The sequence below is a fragment of the Oncorhynchus mykiss genome, chromosome 16 (assembly GCF_057628025.1).
Source record: "Oncorhynchus mykiss isolate SJ-2025 chromosome 16, ASM5762802v1, whole genome shotgun sequence".
NCBI classification, from domain to species: Eukaryota; Metazoa; Chordata; class Actinopteri; order Salmoniformes; family Salmonidae; genus Oncorhynchus; species Oncorhynchus mykiss.
Window position 1 is genome coordinate 35674180 of NC_143037.1, and position 26579 is coordinate 35700758.

General features: G+C 43.4%; 2 protein-coding genes across 2 annotated transcripts in view; both read left to right on the forward strand.

Annotated features, from left to right (window-relative positions):
* plch2a (phospholipase C, eta 2a) overlaps window positions 1–8929 on the forward strand; it is an 86568-nt gene extending 77639 nt beyond the window's left edge. Inside the window, exon 22 of the mRNA XM_090202583.1 lies at window positions 5912–8929. Coding sequence (XP_090058709.1) covers window positions 5912–7632 — 1721 coding nt within the window. The 3' untranslated portion in view covers window positions 7633–8929. The remainder of the gene's footprint in view (window positions 1–5911) is intronic.
* A 4486-nt stretch (window positions 8930–13415) lies between these two features.
* Window positions 13416–21809, forward strand: si:ch211-251b21.1 (PBP2_iGluR_non_NMDA_like domain-containing protein). Its single transcript, XM_021565655.3, has 10 exons — window positions 13416–14031; window positions 15002–15082; window positions 16455–16486; window positions 16987–17166; window positions 17418–17644; window positions 18030–18127; window positions 19442–19659; window positions 19896–20115; window positions 20427–20674; window positions 21066–21809. Exons 2-10 carry the CDS (start codon window positions 15019–15021, stop codon window positions 21162–21164), a joined length of 1386 nt encoding a protein of 461 aa, XP_021421330.3. The 5' UTR covers window positions 13416–14031; window positions 15002–15018; the 3' UTR covers window positions 21165–21809.
* Window positions 21810–26579: the final 4770 nt, after the last annotated feature.

Sequence of the window (26579 nt, forward strand, 5' to 3'; positions counted from 1 at the left end):
AATATGTATTTGTTGTCAATGTTTTGGCGTCAAACTGGTGGCAGTTGTGAAAAAAGTAAATAGTTGGAAGAGTTCATTGAAAATAATGCCATTGTTGATTGGATGGCTTTTCATTAATTAGACTATTTTCTCTTGAACTATGGCCTATCTACTAGAAACTCACGGACAATATGTATAAAAATATATGCAAATATATAATATTTAAAAAAATGAATACTATATCTGAATATTTTTTTTGTTTGATATTTAAGTATAAATGACCAAAGTCCCGAATAATTAACAAAAAATATATGGCAAATTATCAACTATAGGAAATGACCGGTAGCTTCGCAACCCTACCTGTAACTGGTGTGAAATGGAAATGCAAAAAAAAGAGCTCAATTCACCATCATTCTATGGAATGTAGACCACCTAGTTGGACTGCAGAAAGACCACATGTCACTCTTGAACTCAAACCTCCTTGGTTAACACTGAACAGAAAACTTCCCCCAGCAATGAAAGAGCCAAACCATTATATGATTTGGCCTTGAGGAGCCCTTCACCCCTTGACCCCCGGTTCACAACATGATAAACACCAGCTGTCCTCTCTCCCCCGCTTAGCATCTCCCACTCACTGCATTACATCAGAGGAAATCACGAGTTGTTCCTTTTGGGGGGAAAAGAGAGGCGGGGTAGGGTTTATGTTTATCCCTTTGGGTCTCAGATTTATGTTGCAATGAAGGATGTTGGCCATACATTTAACACAATATCCTATTACTCCTCAGAGAATATATCATGTTCTTCTCTTCGACCGTTCGACCCTGCTTGAGCAGGGTTTAATATATATATATATATATATATATATATATATATATATATCATCAGGATCCCCATTAACTGTTGCGAAATCAGCAGCCACTCTTCCTGGGGTCCACACTTACCAATGGCTCTGTTGTGTTATGGTGTGCTCTATGTACACAGTATAATATATATGTGGACTATCTAGTGTAGACATGGTTTTAAATAGTTAAGAAACGTGATATTGTGAAATTGATAGTTTGTCTTTAGAAATTAGTAGTCTTCAACTTATCTGTGCATTTGGTACAACTGTACTGTGCATTCGGAAAGTATTCAGACCCCTTGACTTTTTCCACATTTTGTTACGTTACAGCCTTATTCTAAAATGGATTAAATAAGTGTTTCCTCATCAATCTACACACCATACCATATGACAAAGCAAAAACAGTTTTTTAGATTTTTTTGCAAATTTTATATGAATAAATAACAGATACCTTATTTACATAAATATTCAAACCCTTTGCTATGAGATTTGAAATGGAGCTCAGGTGCATCCTGTTTCCATTGATCATCCTTGAGATGTTTCTACAACTTGATTGGAGTCTAACTATGGTAAATTCAATTGATTGGACATGATTTGGAAAGGCACATACTTGTCTATATAAGGTCCCACAGTTGACAGTGCATGTCAGAACAAAAACCAAGCCATGAGGTCGAAGGAATTGTCCGTAGAGCTCCGAGACAGGATTGTGTCGATGCACAGATCGGGGGAAGGGCACCAAAACATCTCTGCAGCATTGAAGGTCCCCAACAACACAGTAGCCTCCATCATTCTAAATGGAATAAGTTTGGAACAAACAAATACTCTTCCTAGAACTGGCCGCCCAGCCAAACTGAGTAATCGGGGGAGAAGGGTCTTGGTCAGAGAGGTGACCAAGAGCCCGATGGTCACTCTGACAGAGCTCCAGAGTTCCTCTGTGGAGATGGGAGAACCTTCCAGAAGGACAGCCATCTCTCCAGCACTTAATCTGGCACCATCCCTACATTGAAGCATGGTGGTGGTAGGATCATGCTGTGGGGATGTTTTTCAGCGGCAGGGCCGGAGAGACTAGTCAGGATCGAGGGAAAGATGAAAGGAGCAAAGTACAGAGATCCTTGATGAAAACCTCCTCCAAAGTGCTCAGGACCTCAGACTGGGGCTAAGGTTCACCTTCCAACAGGACAATGATCCTAAGCACACAGCCAAGACAACGCAGGAGTGGCTTCGGGACACTTCTCTTAAGATCCCTGAGTGGCCCAGCTAGAGCCCGGACTTGAACCCGATCTGACATTTCTGGAGAGACCTGAAAATAGCTGTGCAGTGACACTCCCATCCAACCTGACAGAGCTTGAGAAGATCTGCAAAGAAGATTTGGAGAAACTCCCCAATTCAGGTGTGCCAAGCTTGTAGCGTCATACCCAAGAAGACTCAAGGCTGTAATCACTGCCAAAGGTGCTTCAACAAAGTACTGAGTAAAGGGTCTGAATACATATGTAAATGCAATATTTCAGTTTTTTTTTTTTTTGCAAAAAAATATGAAAACCATTTTTTGCTTGGTCATTATGGGATATTGTGTGTAGATTGATGAGGGGCCAAAAACAATTTAATTAATTTTAGAATAATGCTGTCCACAAAATGTGGAAAAAGTCAAGGGGTCTGAATACTTTCCGAATGCACTGTATGCTCTCTTGCTTAAGTGCTCTCCTCTGTACTGTCCTCCCTCTTATTTCCTCTTTTCCTCCAGTTGTGCTAAACCTATGTTTTCCTTCTTGCACGCTCTCTCTGTTCCTAGTGCAGAATTGAGGGGATGACCAAAGCCAGGTAAAGAGAACCCTTGAATGTCTGCACGCTCACCCACTATTTTCTACTCACTCACTGTGCCTTGCCTGTCTTCATAATCCTCCTTCACTCACTCACTCATTCACTCACTCACTCACTGACTTACTCACTCACACTGCCCCGTTAACATCGTGGCGTGTTTAAGGTCAGGGCCGTATTCACTAAGCACCAAACAGACTGCTGGGTGGGGGGGGGGGGGGGGGTTATGCACTAATGAATATGACTCAGGGCAGGGTAGTTAGTCACAGATAGCTTTAAAGAACTAGTTCGCTATTTTGTTGTAATTACTTTGGTGACCAGTTTCTAATAGCAGTAAGGTACCTAGGGGTTTGTGGTATATGGCCAATATAACACGGCTAACGGCTGTTCTTACCCTTAGTGGTATATTGGCAATATACCACAAACGTCCAAGGTGCCTTGTTGCTTTTAGAAACCGGTTACCAACATAAATATAAAGGTAAACAGGTAGATTGTGTCATACCCGTGGTACATTGTCTGTCGCTTTCAGCCAATCAGCATCCAGACGCCAAACCACCCAGTTTATAATCTTGTGTATGGGTAAGAAAAAAAGACACTTGTATCCTATTTTTCCCAAACTTTCAGCACATTTATCTTCCAGCATATGTCAGGTAGACATATATACTACTCACACACTTGCATATTTGTATTGCATATTTTAAATGTTTACCTGAATTCCTTTCCACCCCACTAAATGTGTCACTACCAAAACATAGTAGTGATCATTTTGATTAACCTTTTATCAGCACAGTAGAGTACAGTAGACCAATAACACTAAATCAAGAGTCCATGGGCCCCTTCAATTGTAAGGAACTCAAGTAGAGTAAGCTTGAGTACAGTAGGGTACAGTACAGTAGAGCACATTGTAGACGTCTATGTTTTGGCCAAATAGATGTCAATGTTTGTGCTCTGGGAGGGTGGGAGTCCCGCTGCTGGCGATGCATCTCAATACTCTACACTTTGTCCTGAAGTGTGCACTTATCTACTGCTCACATGGTGGTGGGCTGTAACTCAGTTGATATAGCATGGAACATGCAAAGTTAAAATGGAGATAGCCTCAATGGCACTGCATGTGAAACAGTAGATGTTTAGATTTACCAACTGTTCTCAGTCGTTTTCTCACCATGGGGCCATGCTGGTGAGGGGTGCATTCCTATCACTTGGTGATATTTGTAGGGGTGTGGCTTTAGGCACAGTCATTCTACAGTCTTTTAATGTGTGTGTTTCAGTAGTGACGTCAAAACGTGGGATAGTGAAAACATTTTTGTCGGGTTGTTTAAAAATAAACTGCTAATTAGATCAATATCTTTCAATGTAATAGTATAACTCAAGATGTTATATTAAAATAATAGTGTTTAAAAATATTACAATCATTCATTGCTTTATTTTCAAACAGGAAGTTTAGGAGTCAGGGTTTGGGACAGCCACCTCTTAATATAAATGTGTATGAACAATGACTTTCTATTATATACATTTAACAATGTTTGTTATTGCCTAGGATTGAATTATCATATCATGATGTATGTACAGTACCAGTCAAAAGTTTGGACACACCTACTTATTATTTTCTTAATGTTTACTATTTTCGACATTGTAGAATAATAGTGATGACATCAAAATGATGAAATAACACATATGGAATCATGTAGTAACCAAAAAAGTGTTAAACAAATCTAAATATATTTTAGGTTCTTCAAAGTAGCCACCCTTTGCCTTGATGACAGCTTTGCCCACTCATTGCATTCTCTCAACCAGCTTCACCTGGAATGCTTTTTCAACAGTCTTGAAGGAGTTCCTACATATGCGGGGCACTTGTTGGCTGCTTTTCCTTCACTCTGCAGTCCAACTCATCTCAAACCATCTCAATTGGGTTGAGGTTGGGTGACTGTGGAGGCCAGGTCATCTGATGCAGCACTCCATCACTCCATCACACAGCTTGGAGGTGTGTTGGGTCATTGTCCTGTTGAAAAACAAATGATAGTCCCACTAAGCGCAAACCAGATGAGATGGTGTATCACTGCAGAATGCTGTGGTATCCATGCTGGTTAAGCATGCCTTGAATTGTAAATAAATCACTGACAGTGTCACCAGCAAAGCACCATCACAACTCCTCCTCCATGCTTCATGGTGGGAACCACACATGCGGAGAGCATCCGTTCACCTATTCTGCGTCTCACAAATACACGGCGGTTGGAACCAAAAATCTCCAATTTGGACTCATCAGACCAAAGGATTTACACCAGTCTAATGTCCATTTCTCGTGTTTCTTGGCCCAAGAAAGTCTCTTCTTCTTATTCGTATCCTTTAGTAGTGGTTTCTTTGCAGCAATTCGACCATGAAGGCCTGATTCACACAGTTGATGTTGAGATGTGTCTGTTACTTGAACTCTGTGAAGCATTTATTTGGGCTATAATTTCTGAGGCTGGTAAGTCTGAGGAACTTATCCTCTGCAGAAGAGGTAACTCTGGGTCTTCCTTTCCTATGGCGGTCCTAATGAGAGCCAGTTTCATCATAGCGCTTGATGGTTTTTGCGACTGCACTTGAAGAAACTTTGAAAGTTCTTGACATTTTCCAGATTGACTGATCTTCATGTCTTAAAGTAATGATGAACTGTCGTTTCTCTTTGCTTATTTGAGCTGTTCTTGCCATTATATGGACTTGGTCTTTTACCAAATAGGGCTATCTTCTGTATACCACCCCTACCTTGTCACAACATAACTGATTGGCTCAAACGCATTAAGAAGGAAAGAAATTCACACCTGTTAATTGACACACCTGTTAATTGAAATGCATTTCAGGTTATTACCTCATGAAGCTGGTTGAGAGAATGCCAAGAGTGTACAAAGCTGTCATCAAGGCAAAGAGTGGCTACTTTGAAGAATCTCAAATATATTTTAATTTGTTTAACACTTGTTTGGTTACCACATGATTCCATATGTGTTATTTCATAGTGTTGATGTCTTAACTATTATTCTACAATGTAGAAAATAAAGAAAAACCCTGTAATGAGTAGGTGTGTCTAAAATTTTGACTGGTTCTGTAACTGTCCTAAGTTTGGAGACCTAACAGTTTTTTGGGGGTGGGACTGCAATTTGCACCACTTCTGTAGAATCACCCATATACTGAATGCATCATAAGGCTCACATAACAATACTATAAGCATGCTACTGGTAGTAACCATTTTGTAAAATATTATCCTGTAGCTACTGATCTGATTCTTATCTTCTCCCTCTCCAGACCATTCCACAGGGCAGAGACCAACTCCCCCTCTTTCACTGTTCAGGCCAATCGCTGAAGAACTGGGTGACAGACATCTCACTAGCTCCGCTTCTACTCCAGCAGACCACTCATCAACACGTCACTCGCCCCTCCCTCCAGCCACAGCAATAACCACCACCACTCCATCCCCTGCTTCTAATAGTGAGGCGGACAGTCCCGTCAAGGGAAGGGGGGTCAGCAAAATACCCCCTGTCCTTCACAGGACCACCTCAGCCCCTGTCGTACCCGTCCAGGGGGAGAGACCGGACCCCAAAGACCTGAACCCCTCACAGTCCTGCAGAGACCCCCGGGTCGACAACGGCACCTCGTCACCCATGGAGCACGCTCCAAGCCGAATGGAAGCACTGTATACTCCGACAGACCACACAAAGGACGATGCCGAGCGCAAGACTGAGACGAGGGCAGAGTCTCCTGCTCTTCTCGCCGACCACTCTGTCTCCAGCCCTCAGAAAGTCCAGGTCCTGAGAACGATGTTCGGCGGCAACTCGTCACGCACGCCCGTCAGAAGGACCAAAAGCGAGGGCTACGTGCGGTCGGTGGCAGCTGGGGGGCAGCAGCAGGCGTCTGCCGTGCCGGAGGTGTGCACAGACGCCACCCTGAATGACCGGCTGTGGAGCAAGCTGGAGCCCGAGCCGGGCAACCACCGAGACAGCGTGTCCTCATCCTCCAGTATCTCGTCCAACGACACCGTCATTGATCTGTCCCTGCCCAACCTGGCCAGGAAGAGCCTCACCTGCCTGAACAGCGGGCCCTCCCCATCTGACAACACCTTCCAGGACCCACCCTCCTGGGTCACCAGGCCACGCTCGGCCATCACCTCTTTTGACACGCTGCGGGTCAGCAAGAGCAAGTCCAACCCCAACCTCCGGCAGGGCCACCCGGGGGAGCCAGAGGACGAGCTGCAGCCCAGACCCCTCGGAGCCCCCAGGGAGCCTCCAGTGGACTCACCCAGCAGAATTACCCAGAGGAGGCACACCTGGAGCCGCCTCTATATGGAAGGGCTGAAGCAGTCCTCCTCCCCAGCCAAGAAGCCCTCTGCAGCAGCAGTCCTTGCTGCTGCAGCTGCCAGCCCCCTGGATACCGGAGCCTCTATGTCCAAGAGTCTGGGGGACTTGACTTCGGACGACATCGCTTGCAACTTTGACAGCAAGTACCGCAGCATCAGCCGCAGCTTCATTGTCAGGCCCTCCAGGAACGATCCTCGACGAGGTCTCCAGAGGCCCCGGCCGCCAAGCGACCTGACAGAGCAGCTGAGGAGGCTGACGGATGTGGAGCCCCTGACGGCACGTGACTTCGCCACCCAGGCACAGCAGGAGTCCCCGGAGGAGGCTCAGGAGGAACCCCCACTTCGGAGAATGTCCTCCCGGAGTCAGAGCAGGGTGCGCTACATCGCCAACAGGGCCAAGGAGGCCCAGGAAAGGAAGAGGCTGCAAGGTCTCAACCAGCCCCACCTAGCTGCCGGCGTCGCTAGCATTAGCATTTTCGGAGGCGGTAGCCCTATTGAAGAGCGGGGTAACCCGGAGGGGGCGTGCTGCGTAGCCCAGAGCCCCTGCACTAGTTTGGACCTGTTAAGCCAGCTCAGCCCCCCGGGGCCGCCCCCCAACAGACAGTCCCAGACACAGTCCCAGACCTCCCCAAACTCTGACAACAATGAGGTCTTTTTCATGCTCAAGCTCTGAGAATCAGATTTGTTTTGGACCGGACCGTGAGAGACACTGAAGCAAAACTAATTTAGAATTCCATCCAGCTTTCTAGGAAGGGGAAATTGTCATTTATAAAGAAAGGGAATTCTGTATATCTTGACAGGATGCATTTTTAAATGTGTTTAATCAAGCACTGAATAATGATACTTCTTCCAGAAACTTCCAGATGCAGTCACAAGCACAGTTTTACTCTGGTCAATGTTTAATTTTCACTGCTCAGTAACTCACCTATAAACTTTGAACAACTATACGCCAAGCTGGTCACAAGGATGGGCAAGTAATTTTTCCAACAAATTGACCACACATACACACAAACAATAAAAATAGCGGTGAGCTGTGTTATGAAAGCATCCTTTACCAATACAGTCATTTGTTTGCACCAAATTAGGAATAGTGAAATGTAATTGAAAAAACAAACCTCTACAATAGTTTTTATATGCTTGACTGTTCAGTGACTTCCACGTTTTGAGTATTCATTGTGAGTTGAGCTGATCCCAAAGTAGCAATAGACAACCATTAGTGGAGTTTTTTATTTTTTATTTAAACTTTATTTAACTAGGCATATCAGTTAAGAACAAATTCTTATTTACAATGATGGGCTACAAGAGTCTGATTAGAAAACATTTTTTAAACTTGAAATTGAATGATATATACTGTACTTTTAAACCTTAAGATTGAAGAATAAACTGTTAACTCATATATCACCAGTAGCCCAGCCATGTGCAAGCAATATTTTAAAAACAGCTATTAGTGTATTATATTGCAGATAATGTAGATGAGGGATTTTCTTTGAAGGTTGTTGTTTAGCCAAGGGCCCATGCAGAATCTTTACTAAAAACAACTAAAGAAGTCAAATGACAATAACAACACAATCCAAAACATGTCTTTCCAACCCAACTTGTTTTATTCTGTGCGTACAGTGAAGTGTGATTTGAGTGAGTATTTTTTTTACCATGTTACCCATTTTTTATGTGGCTGCATGTCTTTTAAGCACAGTATATGTTTCTTATTTTATTATAAAAAAAAAAATGTTAAATGGGACCTGATATTTAGACTTTTCTTTCTGTGTTCAGGCTGTTGAATGATGTGATTGGTCACACTCTCATTGTAGATACTGGACCAGATAGGAGGGACCCTGTTTCCACGCACGTTTGTACTGTTCCGTTTGTACTGCCATGCCAGTTCCCTGCAACCTTTTAGGAACCATCATTTTTGAGGTAAAAACCAGATGTTATTATGAACTGAATAAATATATCTACTGTATATTACACAAGCATATTTCCTTTTTTCTTTATTCAGTCGCATTGGGCTCTTGTTCAGACGTTGGACTCTTGTCTCAATGTTTGGACCAAAGATTTATCTTGGAACAAAATGGGCAGCCAGATGAAATGATCTTTACAGAAGTTGACGTGTAAAAGCACTCGGTCTTGGCACAGCGGCTCCCCTAGCTGCCCTATTACGGACTGCCTGGCTGGGCTGTATTGACCAACCATCACCTCTCCCAACCTCATTGGCGTAGTTCACAAGACTCCCTGATGGGGAGAAATGTTGCAGAACAATGTCTCTGGCCACAATACATGCCCAGCCAAGAAAAGAAAACAGAAGAACATCCTTTCCATTACATTTGCCACCCAAGATTTTGGAAGATAAAATGTTGTGGTCACACTTTTAGTGAACTACAACTTTTAAGGCTTTAAGCACTCATAAGGCCTGTATATAGTGGCTTCAAAAGTCTTCCGGGAACTTGCCATGCTTGGCAAAGCACCAAATGTAGGGGTATTTTATATAACCCTTTATGTATGACATTGCTTATAACTAATATTGGCAAGCATTTGTGTAGTGCTTATGAACGCTTTATGACTGCACTATAAATTCTGCATCATTTTTGGTTCATGTGACAAAAATGGGTAATGATGATTAAAACCGGTAAGACCGTTATAAAGCCTTGTTTATATTTTCACTGTACTGACCTATCAATCAACGGACAACGGTCTGCCAACAGTGTTTTTGAGTCTGGGGTTGCCAAGATGACGGCCACCTCTGGTGAAGCTGTTGGCTATAGCCAGGCCTCATATTCTGTACTGAGAGAAGGTTCTGAAGCGCGACATGCTCCTTTTAGCACCACAGACTGTGCCCTGCTGTCACACATACAAAAGACAGCTTCATTAGGATTCCGAGAGCATTTCGACTCCCCCTCTTCAAACCCTATTTATCCAGTCGATTGGCCATGGCTCAGCCCTCCAACCAAAATCTGGAGCTCTTTTGAGCCACTACTGGAACTGAGGGAATGATGTTGTCACAGGAGCTTGAATGCTTTCTTACCCCGTCAAACTCCAGCCCCACATGACTCCAAGCTCACAACTTCTCTGGAAGAAATGGAGATTTATGGAATTAAGTAAATAACGTTTTTAAGACTGAACTCCGTATGAATTAACATTATGTTGCCAGAGTTCTAGGCATTCCTCCAAAGTGTACAACATTGGAGAGATGAGTTAATTGCCATGTGTTAGTCTCTTTAGTTGATTTGAACAGGGGGTGTCTTTTGCTTGGGTACCAAATAAGTATTTCTCTGATTTATTGGATAGTGGAGTCAAGTCCCTCTTCGATGGTATCATGGGGATTAACTTAAAGTAACACTGCAGCCAATACAAAAATAAAGAGGTTGAACCTTCATGTGGCTCAATGAACTTCTAGGATAAAATCAACAAATGATTAATATCATAGTCTGTTTTTAATTATTTTTTTCTGCCTCGTGCACTAACTCTGGCCACTTCCTCAAAAGGATTGTTCTATAAACAGTTCTCTCTCTCTCTCTAGCACGGTTCTTTTGCCATTAAGTTCCTTTGGAGTTAGCTTCAAGAATAGGACGCTTGTTTTCAGTGACCACATTATCTTCCCTCTGGTTCCAACTCTCCTCCTGATGATTCCCAAAGGATTCGTCAGGGTGGAAATTCATCCCCCTGGCTCCCAGGGACTGTATCTGTTCCATTGGTTTGCCAGGAACTTCTTTTGATGTTTTATTTGTATTTTTTGAGAGGGAAGGGGGATGATTAGTTGGGGGCTCTCTTATGTAACCTGACAAAACAAGGCTTGCCATCTTGATGTGCATCACTGTAAGCTGCTAGTGTGTTCGTCATAACGCTACATTCCCTTTCAGTCAGTCAACTTCGGAACAACATACTATGAGGAAATAGAATCATAACCCAAGCTGACCCCAATGGATACTAAATTACGCCGCTTCGAGAGCACCCTGTCACGAGCTGGAGTAGCAAAACAGACCAAAGCTGGTCAGATAAATGCTTAACCCAGGTCCGTTCAATGTACGTGTGCCAAGCTCTCCACGGACACAGGGCATGTGACCTCTGTTGCTCTTCAGAAGCAAAAGGAGGAGGCGAAAAGGGAAATGGCTCAAACGCTGAGGACCTCTAGGACGTAGCCATGACATTCGGGGGCAAAGGCGGCATTTGGACGCAACGTCACCTTAGTCGCCTGGGGCGAACTGAGAACAGGAAGGGTGTACGATAACGCATAGATGTCCCCAACACGTTTAGTCGAGGCCAAAGCCACTAGCAAGGAGGTTGTATAACGGAGGATCTTCAGATCCACAGACTCCAGTGGTTCTGAAGGGGGCCTCATTTTCAATGCGCATTTGCTCGTGATGGGTAAAGATCTATGTCGGCCCTGACAAAATTCCTCTCCCCGTCTTTTGATGCACGCCACCACTGACATATTGTCAGTTCTGACCCGCACAAGCCAGCCCGACAAAAACTGGGGGAAACGCCTGAGCGCAAGACACACTGTTAGGAGCTCCAGGTAATTGATATGCAGTGTGCTCCGCACCAGTGTCCATAACCCCCCTCCCCCCTCCCTAGAACTCAGCGCTGGAAGGGCCGCAACAGCAATACGACTTCCATCACAGAAGTCAACCAGTCGTAGGTACTGGCGACAAAGCACCTTGTAACACCATGGAATGTGGGATACCAGACAGGCACATGGACAAGTGTAACATTATTGCTTCCGTCCCTCTCCTCGCCCCTACCTGGGCTTGAACCAGGGACCCTCTGCACACATCAACTGCCGCCTCCCACGAAGCATCGTTACACATCGCTCCACAAAAGCCGCGGCCCTTGAGCAAGGGAAACAACTACTTCAAGGTCTCAAAGCGAGTGACGTCTCCGATTGAAACGCTATTAACTCGCACCACCGCTAACTAGCTAGCCATTTCACACTGGTTACACTCACCCCCCTTTTGACCTCCTCCTTTTCCGCAGCAACCAGTGATCCAGGTCAACAGCATCAATGTATCAGTACAGCTTCCGTCCCTGTCCTTGCCCCGACCTGGGCTCGAACCAGGGACCCTCTGCACACATCAACAACTGATTGGTAACGAAGTATCGTTACCAATCACTCCACAAAAGCCGAGCAAGGGAAATAACAGAGCATGGGGAAGGGAAATAACTACTTCAAGGTCTCAGAGCCAGTGACGTTACCGATTGAAACGCTATTAGCGCGCACCTCGCTAACTAGCTAGCCATTTCACACGGTTTACACAAGCTTCCAACACATGTTATTCTTGTTGTTCTTCCGTGAGACTGTATAGCCCAGCCCCTTAATAGGCACAGAGGTCTCCGGAAATGGTTGATGTAGTACCCTGTTTGCCATAATAAAACGTGAGGGCACTGTCGTCACAGTATTTTTTTTTGTGGAGTGGCGCACTGGTCGCTCAGACCCTTGCTAAGACCCCTCACTCCTGGGGTGTGCACGGGGGTAGCTTCCTCATCAGAGGTGAATGCAAGTCCTGCTTTCTCCACTCTCTCCAACTTCAGGAATTGAAAATAGAAATGGGGTTGCCATAACACCAGGGGAACGCTAGTAAGCTTAATTGGCTGGAAGTTATGCATACTAGCCGACATTAGTCAGGAGGCTCTTTAGTCTAAGTTAGGCTAGCTCGACTCTTTGACCGTAGCACGGTCCGTTTAGAATGACCAAGCTATTTAACGTTATGTATATGAAACAAGAGTTACCCAAGCAACTAGCAACTACTCCTGAACACGAACTGAATTGAATGAGGGCACAGCAGAGCACGAACCCTTACCCGGCTTAGCCTTCGTCATCTATGTCGCATCTTTTGCCATCTTAATCAATACTAAAGCCAGGCCAAACAATCTGAAGAATAACTAATTGTTTGTGATTAGGAAACTATGAGAACCATACAAACTCCAGCACACAACGTCCAGAGGGGAAACTTTAGTCGGCACATCGTAAGACTGTCTCATGTTCCATTTGTTTGTTTTAGTAGCGTGAATCATTCCTGTTCACACTGAGGTAAAGAGCGGAATAATTGAAGGAATTCATCAGAGCCTCATGCTTATCACATGAGGAAGGCAGGGATTCCAACGAGGTGTGGATTTCATTGGCCTTGTCAGGCGTGATTTTATATTCTTCAACCGAAGTCGCGAGTGCGACTCCCCATATTATGTTGTAAGGAAGTTGACTAACTGAAAGCGAACACAATGGGAGGGATCATAGACCATTCCTCCATATAGAATCCTTCCAGATCCTTGATATCCTTGGTCTACGCTTAAGGACTACCCTCTTCCATTCAAACAACCACAAATCTCCTGCGTTGTATGGGTGTGCTACTGTACCCAACTCCCCTTTCTCCATTGGCTACTAAGAACTTGTGCAGAGGAGTCAGGCGCAGGACAGCAGAGATGAGTAACATAAGTAACTTTACAAAAAAATTCCAATAACATGTCGTAATACCGAGCCCACAAATAACGGATCCAACATGCATAAGACAATCACACACAAAAACCATGTGGAAAACAGAGGGTTAAAAAATTAACATGTAATTTAGGAATTGAAACCGGGTTTGTAAAACAAAGACAAAACAAATGGATAATGAAAAGTGGATCGGTGATGGCTAGAAAGCCGGTGACGTCGAACGCCGCCCGAACAAGGAGAGGGACCGACTTCAGCGGAAGTCGTGACAGAACTAGTTTTTTCTTCTCCTTTTTTTAGGTGGGGGGATGAGTGGTTGGGGCTCTCTTACTTAACTTGACAAAAACAAGCATTTTCCAAATTGATGTGCATCACTCTATAGCTGCTATTGTGCAACAAGGGAAGTGAACAAGTGCACACTTCGGGAGAAAGGAGATTAGATTAGAGAGATTATTGGGACGCAACCCACATGTTTTCGAGTCCTCCACATCTACTGCCATGTCCAACCCCTTTATAATTTCGGGTTGCGTGTGGGTGTGATATCTGACCCTCTTGCACTGCACCCAACCATCCCTCCCTCTCCATTAACTACTTTGTTTGTGTCCTTCCACTCCACCAGAGTTGCTTCTTTACCAAGACAGAATATCTAAGGTAAGGAAACCTTATTGGTATCATTCAGACAGTGCTATTCACTTTTACAGTGAATTTTGATAGCAGCATCTTATTGATGTTGTTCTTAATAGCATTTTGAATTTTTTTCTCTTCCATTTGTGATCTATTAATGAACCTATGCATGTGCCATGAGGCATGGTTTATTATAGTGTTTTTGCATTACAACCCCCACATTTGAATTCCAATGTGAAATTCTGGTTTAGGATTTCCAATGTTTTTATAAGAAGTAAAGTTGAATTTGAACCTTGTGACTAACCGAATAGACTAAACCATATGTTGAGCTATAACCCAGTCTGTAGGCATGGTCCGTCAGTCTCAACCCACCATTTGGAAAGCATTGTCCTTGGTTAGCAGATAGTGCTAAAAATGCATCTGTTAAAAGAATTACACATAAAATCTCATTGTTATCCCCTGAGCCAATAAATATATTTTATTTTTAAGTGAAAGGTTAATAGGCTTTTCTTGTTTTTTTTTTGTGCAGGGAAGTACTATAACACTTTACACTACAGTGCCCTTATTACTGTGTATTAACAGGTAGTGTATTATCAGTACACTGTACTTTAACATTAGTCGTAACCCTGACCTGGAGTAACCTTGAGTACAGTTTTAGAAACATGTAGTAATGAGTTACTATAATACATGTTACAGTGTAACAGGAATCACTTCACATTAATAAGATAAGGTATAGTATAGCCAGAATTACTGCCCTCAAATTATAGAAAAATACCTCTGCATTTATATTATTATTATTTCTACAATAGTTATCGGTTTATAGTAATTTTGTTGAATTTGACCCATAGCTTACAATGTTGAAGTTCAAGGATTTCACTACACTCATGTTGAGGTCAATATTAACTGAAATCCGTGAGCATCTAATCATCAAAAATAAATACAAATGTAAGGTCACCTGGGTCATTGAAAATGAGTTGTCACCTCTTATAATTCTCAGGTTCAGAAGGTGACAACATGAAAGTGTTGATTGGATTGGTCGTGTGTGCCGTGGCACTGCTATCTGGGTGTTGCACTGCTGGTAAATATATACATATATATCATAAGGTTTCCAAGGAATGCTGCCACTGGTTCAGGTTCAAATATTTTTTATAATCCTCCTAATGGTACGGTTAGGATTTGGGGTTGGGTAATCTGATCATGGATCTGTGTTTGAGGGCAATTTCTACCTTAATCCCCCAGTATTACTTCCTCCCTGCTACTGTCGAGGGTACTCATTAACCATTACCTTTTATTACACTGACCCCTAGTGGTATAATGTATGTGGTCAAGACACCTCTGAAGTACCTTAGGTTATCTATAGGAATTTGGGGAATAAGGGTTGAAAATACATTTAGAAAACATACTGAGCCACCAAGCTGTGGCAGGCAATGGCTCTCTAGCGCTGCCTTCATAGAACCAGCCTGGAGGTGAAATTCCTAAAGCATCCCAGCATGCCCTAGTCTACGGGAGGGTGCCCCATCTGACTCTGCCCATTGACCGAGGCTGGACTGCTGGAGCCCTAACAAAGCCCGGGGCCTCATCAGATCTGAGGCCTGACCATTTCTCACGAGCCGTCCAAGAGGATGCCTGCCACGGCCAACAAAAGAGTGTGATAAATCAATTGAGCTTGCAGACAATGGCTCGGGGCAGGCCCGTGAAATGACAGACATCTCAGTGGGCTTGTAGGTCGATGCCAAAGGTCTTTTACAAATTATTGTTGATGTGTGTCAGTATGCCACTGACACCATACGATACCAAGGGAGCACCCCCGACTGGGCCCACCACTGTATGTGGAGCGATTGCTCCCCAGCACCTCCGCTTCCCCGCCTCCAACCCTGGCAGGGCTTGTTAGTTCTTGAGACGGACATGCTGAAATGGCATTGGTCACAGTCAGTCTACGGCAAGGAAAACTTTCAGTGTCATGCATAAGGGAGGGGGATTGGAAGGGGGGACTGTTTGCTTCTTCTGCTGGAGGGGTTTGATGGAGGGGTTGTTGGTTCCAGAACATGCCTTTAGGGAAGAGCGGGGTGGGTAGGAGCCCATTTTAGTCTCACCACAGGAGGTTCAAAACAGTCCTGTTGTACCCCATTAATGTCCCACTACATTACCCCCAAAATGGACTCCTTATCATTGGAGAGAAAAGTGTTTCGTTAGAAAGATGCAGTACAATACAGCCATTCTTCTCTATCCTGGCTCTTGGGTCTTAACTCCTGAAGTTGGAAGGGAGGACAGAGCATAACATGGTAAGATGATACGCTTACATTGGAAGCACTCAAGAAGCAACTTCCACTATTTTTAAACCAGACAAAGCAAATGAACCAATGCAAGGCCGGGAGAAGGGATTAACATTCATTACACAGACAGACTAAGGAGCAGTGTGTACACATTGACGTGTTTGGTTTTTGTTCCAGGGCCTGCAGCGTTATCCATCACCACTATATTGGTAAGCTATTACACGTCATACTAATACTTATCGCAATCATATTATCATATTGTAAATGGTTTATAATGCATATCATCAGACATGTTTATCATAATGACTCCAATGCATTTATCTGGGCACACCCGTTCGAATGACACTGTGGCTTCTTTTACACATGCAGCCCAATTCCGATGTAATGAAATATCTGATACCTGATTTCCCCCAAATGTGTAAACAGGAAAAACAACATAAGATGCCCAATTCTGATATTTTGCCCAAGTATTGTTCTTTTGAACAATCAGATTAGATTTCATGGCTGTGATTCCATGGCTGTGCTTACACAGGCCACACGATTCTGATCTCTCATGACATACACGGACTACCCACTGAGATGTGCCTTTTGTTAAGTCAATCAGAAGTTACATGTGGTGAAAAGGAGACTGGTGTGCCACTTGAATGTAACTCTATGATGGAATGCATGTTTTAACTTATGATCCACTTGTCGGATTCTCTCCCACCAGCAAGAGCCATGCACCATGACCCAAGGGTCTGAGCTGGAGGGGTACTGCATTGACCTGCTTGCGGAGATCGCCAAGAAGTTGGGCTTCAAGTACGAAGTGCACCTGGTGAAGGACGGCAGATACGGGCGACAGGACGAGAGCGGAAACTGGCTCGGGATGATCGGGGAGGTGGTCCGAGGGGTGAGTGACCTGGACAGAAAGTAGCAGGTGGTATACTCTACGCTGGGAGATTGGTTAAGTCATTCAGACCTCTGTTCAGTAGGCCGTGCATGGATATACTCACTCACACTTGTGTGTGTGGGTCCATATTCCTGTTTGTTTGTCCCTGTTCCTGTGTCTGTGTGTCCCTACTCCTGTGTGTGTTCCTGCTCATGTGTGTGTGTCACTGTGTGGTGTTTGTGTGTCTGCTCTTGTCTGCTCCTATTTATCAGGAGGCCGACCTGGCGGTCGCCCCACTGACACTCACAGCAACCAGGGAGCTGTCGGTGGAGATGAGCACTCCTTTCATGCAGACCGGTGTTGGTTTCATCCTGAGCAAGGACCTGGGCTCCGAGGAGAGCCACTTCGTCAGCTTCCTCTTCCCCTTCTCCACAGAGATGTGGGTGGGTGTCCTCATGGCCTTCCTGGTGACTGGCCTCTGCATTTATCTGGTGGCCAGGTGAGATATCATCATCAACTGGGCCCCATTCCTAATCTATCCGCTAGCTATAAACCCTAGTCATTCCGGGGTGAATCCTAACTTCCACTTAAGTCTGTCAGTCATCCATTAAAGTCAACGAGACTAAGTAAAAATACGTAGAAGTTAGAATCTTTGCATACAAAGATGTCAACATGCAATTAATGCGTAAAGCTATGAAACATATAGGCTAGAGTATGTCCGGTATACAACTCTAGCGTGGGAGATAGGGGTGGTTGATAATAGAGCATGTCAATGGAAGTAGACTACACTGCTAATTCATCCTTCTAAGAATCTGGTTTGGCCACTGTCCAGAGAATGAAGTTCTGTAAAGAAAGACATCTCAATGCTCACTTTACCCCCTCAGGATAAGCCCCTGTGAGTGGGCGGATCCCGAGACAGACGAACACAGCTTCACCCTCCTGCACAGCTTCTGGTACATCACCGGAGCCCTGACACTGCAAGGTAACGCAGTTATGAGCCAAATCGCCCCGACTTGTGTTTTTTTTTTTTTACATAGCCATGCATCCCCTCCTTTACACAATTACACAAAACGGTCCTTAATAAATGACAATCTGGGTCAGGTGGGCATAATTTGAAAGCTTGTTCTATTGCAACATGACTAGCTAAATTATAAATAAATAATACGACTGACATTATATTATGAAATATTTATAGGTGCTAACAGGAGATAAAATTAACATATTTTAAGTGGACGGGTGTGGATGGACACGTGTGTGTGTGTGTGTGCCGGTTGATGAGTATGTGCGTGTGTGTAATACACGCAGACGATGAAAACGTAAGGTGGGATGCCAACAACAAGCAAATTAGATTTAACAAAAAACAAGTAAATAACTGAAAACAATAACACTTCAGAGACATGCTCAAGCCAACACCAAACAAAGGATACCTTGCCTTTTGTTGTGATTCTGTTGTGATCAAAAACCAATATATAAAGTATATATATAAGTATTTTAAAAATAAACCATATTTGACACGAGTTTTATGATATGGAAATGTGAAGTGCACATTTGGACTCGGGTGTTTGGCTTGCTTGTATCACATCAAAGTGCTATTTATTATCATCCTCAAAATACATAGAGGCCTCGTAATGTACGGCATTTTCCTCACTCAGACAACGAACAAATTGCATAAGTTACCCATTTAGCAGTTAGCTGGAGAGGTGGGAGCAACTTTTTGTCGCGCCCGGTGCTCAAGTTCAGAACTGGCTGTCAGACAAAACCCATTCAGAGCTTTTTGATTTTTTATTCAAAATACAGATCAACAATTTACATTGTTACATCACACAAAACAGAACGCAGGTATTAATGAGAAAATACTAAAACATACCAACAAAAAAACATTTGGAGCTGTGAAGCGGAGACCCTGAGCTCTGACGGCATGCAAAGCATGTTTCTGTACAGCCACTGTGTTCTAATTTAGGCGCTTATCAGTGTCCAGATCTGCCATTTCCTACCCGCATAAAGGGCTAAGAAGCAATCTATACCTTCTGTTATTATGTTTTTATGTTCTACATTGCTTGTCTGAAGAGAAAACTAGGACGGATAATATGGGAGTTTGCACACTTTCTATTGTAGTCCAGAAGAAAGTGATGGAGTGACAGCAAAAATAAGTTTGAGTTTCTAAAATGAAAAGCGTTTTTCAGTCTCCCCAACAGAAGTTTCAAATACGTTTTTAAGTGATCTTTCCCATTTCAAATTTCAATCATAGAATACAATTTTACATAATATAATGGATCTCTATGGGGTGCGTTCTCAGGTGCTGGCCCACACCCTAAAAGCCTGTCTGGCCGCATTATCAGCGCCATCTGGTGGGTGTTTGCGGTGGTGCTCCTGGCCTGCTACTTCAGCAACTTCAACACCATGCTACGCTCGGACACCAAACACGTCTCGGTGATGAACTTCGATGAGCTGGCCAGACAGGACGTCATTGACTATGGAACAGTGGAAGGCGGCTCCACGTTCAATTTCTTCAAAGTACGTGTCGCTTTAAAAAGAAACCGCACAAATGTATTCCTTAGTAAACGTCAATCGATGTACAAAAATGCTAAATTGTCTATACCTGCACATATTTCTTTACATTTCCTTCCATAGTGAGTTTCGGATAAAAACGTACACCTACAACTAGAATCGCTAATGTCTCAACAACTATGGCCTAAAATCATCTGACCAACGATGCATTTCTAAGATGCCCTTTTCGCTCCCATTTCTAGAACTCCAACAACCCCACCTACCGAAGCATCTTCCAGCACATGGAGAGGAAGAAGAGTTGTGTGCGTTCTGTGGAAGAGGGCAATCGACGTGCCCAGGAAGGCAACTACGCCTTCATTGGCGAGGCAGCGTCTCTGGACATAGCTGTGGCTCGCTACTGCAACCTGATCCGCAGCAGTGAACTCATTGCCATGAGAGGGTACAGCATTGCAGCACCCCTAGGTGAGCCCCGAGCAGCTGGATCCACTGTACACCTCATAGATGGAAGGCTGTGCTATCAATAGGCAACATTGTCTATGTGTTTTTATGGGTGGTCTGCTGTGGTGATGAATATCTGAAGTATTCAAAATTCAGTTCATTTCTTGATATGCACCCAAACACATACACACTGACACCCTTCTCTCGCAAGACAAAAAATGAACTCCCCTTTCTCACTTGCTGTCCCTCCATCTCTCTCCTCCTCCTTCCCTCTGTATCCTCCCTCCTCCTTCCCTCTGTATCCTCCCTCCTCCTTCCCTCTCATTCCCTGCCAGGCTCCCCTATGATGAAGAACATAACGGTGGCCATACTGCAGCTGAGTGAGTCTGGGGAATTGGCGTACCTGCAGAGTAAGTGGTGGGCCAATAGCTGTATGCCAGAGGGGGGCCAAGCCCCACAGGCCCTCCAGGCCCACCTCCTGAGGGGCCTCTTCATGCTGCTGGCCCTGGGGTGTGGCCTGGGCCTCCTCATTGCCCTCCTGGAGCTTGCCTCCAAGGCCCGCGACCAAGCCAAGGACCAGAAGGTAAGGGAACATGAGGAGAGGACATTGAATGGACTTAAAACATATATACAGTTGAAGTCAGAAGTTTACATACACCTTAGCCAAATACATTTAAACTCAGTTTTTCACAATTGCTGACATTTAATCCCAGTAAAAAAATCCCTGTTTTAGGTCAGTTAGGATCACCACTTTATTTTAAGAATGTGAAATGTCAGAATAATAGTATAGAGAATGATTTATTTCAGCTTTTATCTATTTCATCATATTCCCAGTGGGTCAGAAGTTGACATACACTCAATTAGTACTTGGTAGCAGTGCATAGCATAATTTTCTTCCTATAATTCCCCCTACTACTCACACTTCTTCCTCCTCTCCTCTCCTCTCTTCTGTCTCCCGTTTTCTCTCCTCACAGAAATCCTGCTGCTCAGTATTGTCGGCAGAGCTGAGTCAACGTTTTAGATCGGGCAGGGCGAATGCAGGCACAGAGACGTCAGAGAAGAGCAAAGCGTAAAGGATCTGTTTTACTGATTGGTTCCGAAAAGCACCATATAGTTTGATACGCATATAAACCATGTGTGAGGGACCCTGGTCCTGTCCTTGGGAGCAGCACTATCTCTTCCGTATCCTAGTAGTGTATCACAGCAGTAACTTCTGTTTCATAGTGTAAGACACAGCTACCGAGTTCCCCATGTGCACTTACAATGGCTTGTTAGAATAGATTCCAATTAGAGTAGATTCTACTATATATTCCACTCTGAAAATGTATTATTAAGCCACTATAGAAAAAAGCAACAATAACATTTCATGCTCTCAGAGGACATGGGCCTCCCACTGCAGAAGTAGACTACTAACAGTTTGTTTTTTATATATATTAAGTTGATACAGGCTTTTCAACTAACCTCCAGATAAATCCTTTTAGCAACTGTATTTTCAAAAGTTTTTTTGTTGATATGTACTGCCAAAATATCTCATGTGCTACTAAATCTGGTGGTTTATGAGTTGTTTCATTAACCGTTCTATATGTTTTATTTTAACCAAATTAAATCCCTAGACATCCCAAATGCATAGATTTTTGTGAAGTTTCACACCTAAGCTCTCTCAAAAGTGTTTTGGATGGATGGATAGAATTAAATAAATAAAATAGATTTTTGATGGATTTGTAAAATGGTTGCTTTCCAGGAGTGGGGGGAATGAACAGGCACTGTGGGTTAGAGGTACAGTTATTGTGATAACTGATCAGTCCATTTTTTTCTTCTAGGAATATTGCTATTTCAGTAGAGTTTTGTTGCATTGTGGGGTCAAATAAAATCAACCAAATTCCACAAATGGGCTCGTTCTCCATCCCCCTTGGCTTGTTGTCTCGCGAAGCCAGATGGAAGTAAGATGGCGCTGCAATGCATACACTGTAAACCCCAATGAGTCAAAACTTATGAGGAAACCCATTGCACTTAATATATCTGAGTACAGTTACTTAAAGTCATTTTGTAGTCATTACTCAAACCCATAGAGTCACTGTGACAATTTGGGACATAGACATGTCTTATATGGGCATAAAGCTTACATTCTTGTTTATCTAATTGCAGTGTCCAATTTACAGTAGCTATTATAGCAAAAAAAATACCATGCTATTATTTGAGGATAATGCACAACAAAACACTTTTATTGCAGCAAGTGGTTTGATACATTCAGTAATCTTGCTCTGATTTGTCATCCTGAGGGCCCCAGAGATAAAATGTAGAGTAGTTTTGTTTGATAAAATCCATTTTTATATTCAAATGCAGGAACTGGGTTCTACAGTTTGACCCCACTGCTGTCTCTGTGATGTTTTGTGTTGGATTTGCCCCAAACATAACACTTTGTATTCAGGACAAAAATGAATTGCTTTGCCACATTTTTTTCTGTATTACTTTAGTGCCTTTTTGCAATCAGGATGCATGTTTTGGAATATTTTTTTATCTGTACAAGCTTCCTTCTTTTCACTCTGTCATTTAGGTTAGTATTGTGGAGTAACTGTAATGTTGTTGACCCATCCTCATTTTTCTCCTATCACAGCTATTCAACCCTAATTGTTTTAAAGTCACAATTGGCCTCATGGTGAAATCCCTGAGTGGTGTCCCTCCTCTCTGGCAACTGAGTTAGATACAGGCATCTTTGAACTGACTTTTTGATAGAAAGTTTATTTTATTTTTCATAATTGTACCCATTCCTTCTTTGCGAGGCATTGGAAAACATCCCCGGTCTTTGTTTTCAATCCCTGTTTGACAATTCACTGCTTGATTGAGGGACCTTACAGATAATTGTATGTGTGGGGTAAAGAGATGAGTTAGACATTCAAAACTCATGTTAAACAGAATCCATGCAACTTATTATGTTACTTGTTAAGCACATTTTTACTCCTCAACTTATTTAGGCTTGCCACAACAAAGGGGTTGAATACTTATTGACTCAAGACATTTGAGCTTTTCATTTTTAATTAATTTGTAAATATGTCTAATGAACATAATTCCACTTTGACATTATGGGGTATTGTGTGTAAGCAAGTGACACAAACTCTTTAAAATTGAATCCATTTTAAATTCAGGCTGTAACACAACACAATGTGGAGAAAGTCATGTGGTGTGAATACTTTCTAAAGGGACTAATTTCCCAGTGTGCCTTGCCTTTTTGAGTGAATTGTAGAATTCTACCTACCACCCATGACTATTTTTAGTGACAGAGACATGTTCATTTTCAGTCCTTGTGGGCTTCACCAAGTTGAGTTCCTAGGCAAATTGTGTCATTATAATGAACTCTTTATGATAATACATTGCATATTAGTGATGGGCATTCCGAGTCTTTTCGGTGAGCCGGCTCATTTGGCTCCCAAACAGCTCTTAGTCCAAAATCGACCTAAAACCATGAAAATATTGCATATCTCCAATGTAGAGCCCAAAAAGTAGGCTACATTTATGTCAGATTAAGAAATGCGCATTCACATTTACTTGCAAAATAAAAAATGTAAACGCACTGCAAAAATGAGAGTGGACCAAAATGACTTTATTGTTTCTGCAGTGAGGATTCTATGCACCCTCTTTAGAAAATAATTGTGTAACTCATCTACAGATAGTCGTTGTTTTGAGGTAAAAAAAGCAGCAACAGCAGTATGCAAATCAGGGAGCCAAATATATATATTTTTAGGTTAGCTTTACCCTGATACAATGGCCTAAAGCACATTGTTTTACAGGCCACATCAGGCCTGCAAGTAGGGTTGAAAAATCCCTGTAAATTCCCCAAAATCCCCAGATTAAAAAAAAAAAAAACTTGGTTGAAGGATTTCCTGGAATCTTCCAACTGGGATTTCTGGAAACCTGGGAAATTTACCAGAATTTTGCAACCCTACCTGCAAGTCACATTATGCTGGTGTTTAATATCTATTGGGATCCAGGCAGAGTTTTGTCATTTTTATTCAACCACAACCTGCATTCATAATGACTGCCAGCATTAGGAACAGTGTGAGGAGACTACCTACGCCAATTAAACTGGAACAATAATTTCAGTAAGGGGTGCAAAAAATGTAACAATGATTGGATTAGTTTAAGAACTGCAAATTGACGCCGACAAATATGGCAGATCTGCTTCTAGCTCCTAAGCAACTTTGCGTGTATTTTTTTTGTGTGTGTTATTTCTTGCATTATTAGCCCAGAACGTTTTTTGTGTTATTACATACAGCCAGAAATAACTTTTGGATTTCAGAGGTGGTAACTCGCCAGCATTACGACCATGAATACAACTTTCCCAAAATGGATACTTTGTTCGTACCCCCCTAGGCAATTTAACTTATTCCAGAGAAGAGAAGGACTCAGGAGGCGTGCACACCATCCAACGCTACCGAGTATATTACTCGCTAATGATCAGTATCTGGACAATAAAGTAGACGAGCTCAGGACAAGGATCTCATCCAGAGAAACATCAGGGACTGTAACATACTCTGTTTCACGTAATCATGGCTCTCACCGGATATACTGTCCTCGTCCATACAGCCAGCTGGGTTCTCAGTACATCGCACAGACAGGAATAAAATAACTCTCCGGGAAGAAGAAAGGTGGGGGTGTATGTTTCATGATTAACTACTCATGGTTTGATTGTGATAACATACAGCAACTCAAGTCCTTGTGTTCTCCCGACCTAGAATACCTCACAATCAAATGCCGACCGTAATACCTCCCAAGAGAATTCCCTTCGATTTTTGTCACAGCCGTGTACATTCCCCCTGATCACATGGACTGGGATATGTTCCGGGTAGGCTCTGAGAATAACTACAAACAGTGTAGTTATTCCCTCCATAAGGCAATCAAACAAGCAAAATGTCAGAATAGAGACAAAGTGTCGCAATTTGGCTCAGACATGAGACGTATGTGGCAGGACCTACAGACAATCACAGACTACAAAGAGTAAACCAGCCATATTGCGGACACCGACGTCTTGCTCCTGGACAAGCTAAACACCTTCTTTGCCCGCTTTGAGGAAAATACAGTGCCACCGCTACTCCAGAGGACTGTGAGCTCTAGTTCTCCGTGGCCGACGTAAGACATTTAAGCGCGTTAATCCTCGCAAAGCTGCTGGCCCAGATGACATTGCTAGCTGTGTCCACAGACATGCGGACATATTTTATCTCTACCTATCCCAGTCTGTTGTTCCCACTTGCTTCAAGATGGCCACCATTGTTCCTGTACCCAAGAAAGCGAAGGTAACTGAACTGAATGACTATCACCCCATAGCACTCACTTTTGTCATCATGATGTGCTTTGAGAGGCTAGCTAACGATCATATCAAGTACACCTTACCCGACACCCAAGATCCACTGATATATGCATACCACCCCAATAGATCCACAGATGACGCAATTGCCAATTGCACACTGCCCTATCCCATCTGGATAGCAGAATATCTATGTAATTATACTGTTCATTGACTACAGCTCAGCCTTAAACACCATCATACCCTCCAAGCGCATCATTAAGCTCAGGGCCCTGGGTCTGAACCCTGCCCTGTTCAACTTGGTCCTGGACTTCCTAACGGGCCGCCCCCAGGTGGTGAAGGTAGGCAACAACACCTCCACTACGCTGACACTCAACACAGGAGCCCCCTAAGAGTGCATGCTCATCCCCCTCCTGTACTGTCAGTTCATCCATGACTGAGTGGCCACGTACGCCTCCAACTCAATCATCAAGTTTGCAAATGGCACAACAGTGGTAGGCCTGATTACCAACAATGACAAGACAGCCTACAGGGAGGAGATGAGGGCCCTGGCGGAGTTGTGCCAGAAAATGAACCTCTTACTCAACGTCAACAAAATGAAGGAGCTGATCGTGGTCTTCAGGAGACAGCAGAGGGAGAACGCCCCCATCTACATCGATGGGGTCACAGTGGAGAAGGTGAAAAGCTTCAAGTTCATCGGCGTACACATCACTGACAACCTGAAATGGTCCATCCACACAGACATACATTTTAAATAATAAGTATTCAGACCCCTTGCTATGATACTCGAAATTGAGCTCAGGCGCATCCTGTTTCCATTGATCATCCTTGAGATGTTTCTTCAAATTGATTGAAGTCCATCTGTGGTAAATTCAATTGATTGGACATGATTTGGAAAGGCACACACTTGTCTATATACGGTCCCACAGTTGACAGTGCATGTCAGAGAAAAAACCAAGTCATGAGGTCAGTAGAGCTCAGAGACCGGATTGTGTCGAGGAACAGATCTGGGGAAGGGTACCAAAACATTTCTGCAGCATGAAGGTCCCCAAAAACACAGTGGCCTCCATCATTCTTTTATGGAATGAGTTTGGAACCACCAAGATTCTTCCTAGTACTGGCTGCCTGGGCCAAACTGAGCAATCGGGGGAGAAGGGCCTTGGTCAGGTACAGTGGGGCAAAAAAGTAT